At 45.1% G+C, this 7,233-nt stretch overlaps 1 protein-coding gene across 4 annotated transcripts in view; it reads right to left on the reverse strand.

The window, feature by feature from the left end:
- Positions 1 to 3,898, reverse strand: part of PDE6A (phosphodiesterase 6A) — a 56,537-nt gene extending 52,639 nt beyond the window's left edge. For all 4 annotated transcript variants that reach the window (XM_010989498.3, XM_010989495.3, XM_010989496.3 and 1 more), the window contains exon 1: positions 3,425 to 3,898. In XM_010989498.3, coding sequence (XP_010987800.1) covers positions 3,425 to 3,898 — 474 coding nt within the window. The remainder of the gene's footprint in view (positions 1 to 3,424) is intronic.
- Between the last annotated feature and the right edge of the window lie 3,335 nt (positions 3,899 to 7,233).

Below are 7,233 nucleotides of genomic sequence, written 5' to 3' on the forward strand. Positions count from 1 at the left end.
TCCTTGAGGAGATCCCAAGGATAAATAGGAATTTCTAGAGTGTGGGGAGCCACATTATAACCGTGGGAAACTCCATTCATGGTTCCACTTTTTTTTTTTTCTTTTTGATTGAAGTATAGTCTATTTACAATGTTGTATTAATTTCTGGTGTACAACATAGTTGGTTTCACATTTTTAAAATGTATTGATCGTAGCCATTTCCCAGGTTTTTTGAGGGCACTAAAGGCTAAGAGTGTCACTTCTTGGTGGTTCAGGGACAATCCAGACCCCAGTCTATATCATGTTTCTGCACCTTCTCCATCCACCCTCTGAGTCACTCACTGTCCAAAGCCTGGAACAGAGCATGATTTCTCAAGGAGGAATGACAGGAGAAGCAAACACATGCGAATGTGGAGGACACAGGATTGCTAGTCTGGACTGACTTTACTCCAGGCCTGAGGCACCCTCCAGGGAGATTGCCCGGCCCAGAAGCTTCCAGGAAAGCACAGCCAACATTTCCAGAGTGAACTTGGGTTGAGCAGGAAACAGCAGACTATCTCTTAGCACAGGGGCTCAGCAAACTCTTGGGGAGGGTTTAGAATCAGAGAACCTTTCTAAATCCTCAACCCCTCAACAGCAGGGACCACGGAAGTTTTCGGCACCTCTGTTTTCTGTTTTTCCCATAGACTCTAAACTGAAAGCTCCAGGGGGGTGAGACTGGCTGCGGATCTGGTAGAGTGTCCATTGCTTGGAATAAATAGATCCTTAGCAGCGGCAACAGAACAGCAATAATAGTAACAAGAAGCAGGAGCTGCCAGTGTGAACTATTACACTGTGCCAAGAGCTTTGCTAGATAAGAAATAAATCTCTCATTTAACCCTACAACACCACCTAGAGAAACTTAGTTATTCTCATTCTATTTTATAGATAAGGAAGTGAGCCCAAACAGATGAAACAATTTGCCAAGGTCGTGTTCTTAGAAAATGACTGAGTCATGATTCACACCCAGGTCTAACTTCAAAGCGTAACATCTTAACTTTCTGCCACGTAATTTGAAACGACCTTTTGTAAACCGCACTGAGAGTAATGCCCTCATTTTATAGATAAAGAGGAGGTGTACAATAGCAGAGCAGTGAAGGCCATGGGCACCAGGCTATAGGGCCCGAGTTCAAATCCTTGCTCTGCCACTTTCTATCTGTGTGATTCTGAGCAAGTTCCCTAACCTTTCTGGGTTTCAGTTTCATCATCTTTATAATGGGGATAATCAGACATATGTCATAGGACTCTGACAATCCATGTCGGCTACAGTTAAAGTCTACAGAGAGATGAAGGAAGAACAGATTTCAATGTGTAACAGGGAAGAACAAATCTGACTCCATGTTGGATCTGTTTCTTTTATTTTAACCTTTGCATTCTATTGCTTTTGCTACAAGTTAATCACTAAAAGGATGTTGCCTATAAGCTTAAATCATACATAATGGCCAAATCTCTGGGAACCCTGCCTCCCACGGAATGAGTGTTAAGCTAAAATACCTTTTTAGCTCACGAGAAACATCCTGACCAGGCCCACCTTGAATGACTGCAGGCAGGAAGAAATTAACACACATCCCCTCCAGAGGCTGACCAGAACCAGGAAATGTTTGACTTGACTCCCTCCTCTTTTAGTATAAAAGAAGAATAAATTCTAACTCAGGCAGGATGTTTCTTTGCAACACTAGTCCATCCGCTTCTCAGTCTGCTGGCTTTCCGAATAGTCACTATACCTTACCCCAACAGCTTGTCCCTCAACTTATTGGCCTGTCTTGTGGCAAGCAATACAAGCTTGGACTTGGTAACAGATGTAGTTGGACGAGTCCTCAGCGAAGCACCCCACCCCCAGGTGCAGAATCATTACCCTTACCCCTGGATGTCCAAGGAGAGATGAATCCCACAGGAGACCCAGCCCAGCATGTTGCAAAGGAAACCGTTTCCCACCAAGGCCCAAGTCTGTGCTGCTTATCTTTCCAAGGAACCCAGGATGAATTCCCACATCTGTGGACATGAAGTCCTGGCTCTGCTCTAACTCCTTGGTGGCTTTGGGCAAGCTCCGTTTCAAGATCTTCTGACTCAAGGCTTCTTGTCCGAGTCAGCTGGATGAGGTGGTCTCTCAAGCCCCCTCCCTCTCCTCCTTTTAACCCTAAGACCCTTAATCTGAAATAATGTCAGAGGTAAGGTGAACACAAAGTCACAACATGTCCAGCTTGGATCTTGGAAATGACAACACAGGCTCCTGGTTTGGTCAGTGCAGCAATGAATGAGACCAACGTGGGCCTTGCTTGGGGCAAACATTCAGGTGAACAGGTGTTAAAGGGATTATCGGATAATTAGTTGATTGTGAGTCTTTTTGCCAAGTGTTTGCTGAGCATCTGCTTTGTGCCAGACCTTTGCTGGGTCCTGTGTCCTGAGATAAAGCAGAGAATAAGGCAAGCATGGTCCCTGGCCTCCAGGGTTTATTGTGATAAATGTTTTCAGGAAGAAGACTAACAGGGATCTGGGAGGGTCTCTCTGAGGAAGTGACCTCTAAGCTGAGATCTGAAGGATGAGCAGGAGTTGACTCTGGCAATGGGCCATGGGGAGAACTGCATGAAGTGATTTGCTTCAGGTAATCAAAGAAGTCTGGGTCAGAACTGCCAGGAGAATCCCACAGAATCCCAGACTGCTAGAAGACAGAGCCAAAGGCTTGCTTAGCCAAGTGGCCAATTTAACATTTCTTGATTAGACAGACTGCCATCATGTCTCCCCAGATGTAATGACTGAAGAAAAACACAACATAACCTCTGCAATATTCCTGTCGGAAATGCATAGCCTGAATCTAATAAAGATGTATCAGACAGGCCCAAATGGAGGGGCGTTTCTGCAAAATGGTTGGCCTTCACCCTTCAAAAACATCAGTGTAACAGAAAACGAAGATAGATGGAGAAACTGTTGCAGAATTGAGGAGACTAAAGATGTAATTGAGAAAATTGGCAAGAATTGAATATGGACTCTTTGTTAGATAATAGTATTGTATCCATGTTACATTTCCTGAATTTGATCATTGTGCTTTGGATATGTAAGAAATGTCCTTGTTCTGGAAATACAAAGTGCCTGGGGTTAAAAGGGCATGTTGTCAGCATTTGACTCTCAAATGGGTCAGAAAAAATGCTGACAAAGAGCAAATGTGGCAAGATGTGAACAAGTGGGGAGTTTGGAGGGAAGATACAGTTCTTCATACCATTTTTAAACTCTTCTAAATTTGATTTTTTTTCCAAAATAAAAAATTATCAGTAAACAAGTAAAGAAAGAAAGAAAGCGCCAAGTCGTCCCCAGCCCAGTCGTGGTGGCCAGCAGCTCCCCATCCCGTTGCACCCCCGGAACCCCGTGGAATAATGCCTCCCTGCCCTCCCTCTCACGGGGAAGAGGATACCTCTTCTGTGTTGGGGACGTTGACGACCTTTTTAGAGACTGCGACGTGGCCCACCACGCCCATGTCCAGGGGGAACACGATCTCCGAGTCGGGCGCCACCAGGCAGTCCTCAAGGACGGCATCCTTGTGGACGTTGAAGAGCCGGGTGGCCAGCTCCGCGATGCCGTTTCGAGCCCGGTACATGAACAGGCTCATGCGGTCTGCGTGCAGGAGGAAACACAGCTTCTTCATGACGTTGAAGATGCATTTCTCGGCCTGCAGATTCTCCTGAAAGTCCCGCAGGAGGTCGAAGATGATTTCGCTCTCCTCCACGCTGTTCAGAGCGTGGTAGTGGCTGAAGTCCACGGCTGTCTCCCTGGCCCCCAGGAGGTCTGAGACGACCTTGGCCCGGTAGCGGAGGTTGTAGTATTCTCTGGCAAAGCCCACATTTGAGTCCAGGAACTTCTCCACCTCCTCGGCCGTCACCTCTCCCATGGTTGGGAATTCCACAGGCTACTTCTGTGGACGGGGCCGAGGCTGGCTATCCTGGGGAAGTTTTGAGGCAAAACTGAGTCAGGATGTGTTCTGCTCCAACCTAGACTTCTCTGGATCTTGTCTGTGAATCTCCCTGGTATGGCCACAGAGGAGGAGTGAGCTCGGGAGATTAAATCATTAATATTTCCCCAGAACAAGGATTATGAGGATCAGAGTGTTCCAGATGCTTCTGGGCCCCAGATGGGAGAAGGTGAATGTCTCTTTTCACCTTCATCTGCTAAAAGGAGGAGAGATTTCTGCCCTGAGCAGGAGGTGGGCTCTACTTTTAGTAGAAGTGACCTCTAAGCTGAGATCTTAAATATAAAAATAAAAAAACGAACAAAAATCCCCCACTGAAACAGAGGCTGCAAATCAGCAGCATGGGACACGCTCCTATTACAGACGTGTTTTTCCTGCCCTGTATATTATTCTACGTCAACATTTGATGTGGAGGATTCATTTGACTTCTCTTGGAGAATCAGAAGATCTAACAACTCCATGTCCACATTCCTTCATGGCAGGAATGGCTGGAACTGGGAGGGACCGTCCACCCACCTCCCATCCACTGACCACTCACCCAACTCTTCACCCCTTTCCCAGGGCCTCCCCAGTACAGGGCTTCACTGTTCACACTCACCACTCAGCCTGCTTCCTGTGTGTACATTACGAGTCTGGCACTTGTGAGCCCCGATTTCACAGTCTCCACATCACAGTCTCTCCCAGTTTTGGATTTCAACAATTCTCTTATTTCAGAATTCGAAGGACCCTCATAAATACAACAACTTCCAAAAAAGGAAAAAAAGATTAAAAAAGACATTTCATTGTTTTTATTTTATTACAAAATATGTGTTCACTGTAGAAAATACACAAAGACCATTAAAGTCACCCATAATCCTGCCACTCACAGGTAAACTTTAGTTAACATTTTCATTTCTATCCTTTCTGTAGAGTTTTAACTTTCAAATCTATTTTCCTTCAACCTTCTGATCTTTCTTTTGGCACCCTAAGGTACTTTCTCTGGCTATTGTCTGCACCTTCTTGGGTTGTCAGTCAGAAATGCACACAATAGTCTAGATGTTACCAGTCTCAAAAGTGCCAGAATCCTCATTGGAGTGTCTCTCCAACACACTAGGACAGGAGGAGGAGAACACTTCCTTCCTGGATGAAATGTGCTTGTGCTTCTGTGGACATATCTGCAAGAGCCCGGCATCTCTATGTCGTAAACACGATGGAATGCAGGATCATAGACTGTGGCTGGCACTTTGAACTGTGTAAGTGAACTTTAATGGATAGTAGATTACTTTATTGTAGCGTGTAATACGTTTCTGTGTACCGTGCCCAGCAGCACTGTATACACAGGTGACTCCTTGGTCTGGTGGACCATGCAGAAACTTTTCCAAACATAACTAACATGAGCCCCCCGCCAGGAATATGCTTCCCCAGCTCACAAACTCTTCAGTCTCCAGGTATCAGCTCATGCTAGTCATCCCTGTTGTCCATCTCCAGGAGCCCCAACCACCCCTCCCCAGTTCCTGCCTGTCATTATCATCTTATTTGTTTCTTTTATTTCCTTTATTTCTATTAAAATGTATCTTGTTTGGGTTTTTTTTGTTTGTTTGTTTCCTTGTCTATTATTTGTCTTCCCCTCTGTACTGTGAGCTCCAGTGGGGGCAGGCACCTGTCAGGGCTAATTCCCGAGGCTTTGCAAGGCTGCCTGGCATATCCATGATGCTCAGTAAGTTTTAAAAAATTCTGTCTGTGATTGTTCATTTTATGTGCCAACTTGACTGGGCTAAGGGATGCCCAGACAGCTGGTAAAACACTATTTCTGGGCTTGTCAAATAAGAGTGTTTCCAGAGATTAGCATTTGAATGAGTAGACTAAGTTATGAAGATCATCTTCACCAATACAGGTGGGCATCCTGTGATAGGACTGAATAGAACCAAAAGTGGGGGAAGGGCATCATGGCCCTCTGCTTGAGCTGGGACATCCATCTTCCCCTGCCTTTGGAACATTGGCACTCCTGGTTCTCCGATGCAGGCCAGGACTTACACCTTTGCCCCTCAGACTCAGACTGAGTTACACCACCAGGTTTCCGGGTTCTCCACCTTGCAGACAGCCAGTTGTGGGACTTCTCAACCTCCATAACCACGTGAGCCAATTATCCGGGGATCCCTGACTAATACAAAGTCCTAGACATTTCTGATTAAGATTTAGAAAACACCAGAAGACACAAAGGAAAAAAATTGAAATCAAACATAATCCCAGACATTACCATTGCCAGTATTTTTTGTATATTTTAAAGTCTTTTCCTGGTAAATACATGTTGTAAATATATATTCTCAACCTTGACACTATTGACATTTAGTGCCCAATAACTCTTTGTTGTGGGTGCTGCCCTGTACGTTGTAGGCTATTGGGCACATCCCTGGCTGCTACCCACTAGATGCCAGTGGCACCTCCCCTCAAGCTGTGACAATCAAAAATGTCTCAAGACATTTCCAAATGTCCCCTGGGGTCTCCCTATTGAGAACCACTGGTCCACAGTTACATACTGATGTTGTTTCTAATTTTCTAGTATTATAAACAGTCCTGTCATGAACATCCTTATATTTCTTAGTAAAAACACCTAGAAGTGAAATTCCAGCCCCAAAGAGCTTGCAGCCATCTGAGGGTTTGGATAAATGATGCTGATTTTGCTCTCCAAGGCTACATCACAGTGTATGAGGCTGTCCTAACTCCTACCCCACCCCTCAAAAATTAAGTAATCTTTTCAAATCCTGACATTCACAGCACTCCAAATTTGGCCCTAATACCCCTTCCTTCTGGGTTTTGCACAATTTCTCTACACATACTCTAAGCTCCACCCTAGTGTTTTCTATTCCCTCTGGCTTTTGCCTCTTTGTTCTTGTTGTGTCCTCTGCCTGTCCCTTACCACCCAGTCCAAAGGCCACTCCTTCCACGGATTCTTGCCCCTGCGAGACTCTTTTCCTACTTGGAACCACCGAACTATTGATTTGCTTCCATTTCAATGGGAGTTTCTAGATTCTAGGCTGTGTTATTTCTACACATTTGCACTGTCATCAAATCTATGCTCTTTGAGGCTAGGAGTGAAAATTTACCCCTTTAAAAAACTCCAGAAGATCCCAGCTCAGGCTTAGTTCTGGTTGGGAACATAAGCAACTGTTTTGCAGGAAACCTACTTTCTCCTCATTTACAATAAGCCAGAATGAGGAAGTAAAGCCTGTTTAAAAAACTTCAGTCCTCATTGTTAAGTAGGTACAGATAAGCTGGTA

This window comes from Camelus dromedarius, chromosome 3 (assembly GCF_036321535.1).
Source record: "Camelus dromedarius isolate mCamDro1 chromosome 3, mCamDro1.pat, whole genome shotgun sequence".
NCBI classification, from domain to species: domain Eukaryota; kingdom Metazoa; phylum Chordata; class Mammalia; order Artiodactyla; family Camelidae; genus Camelus; species Camelus dromedarius.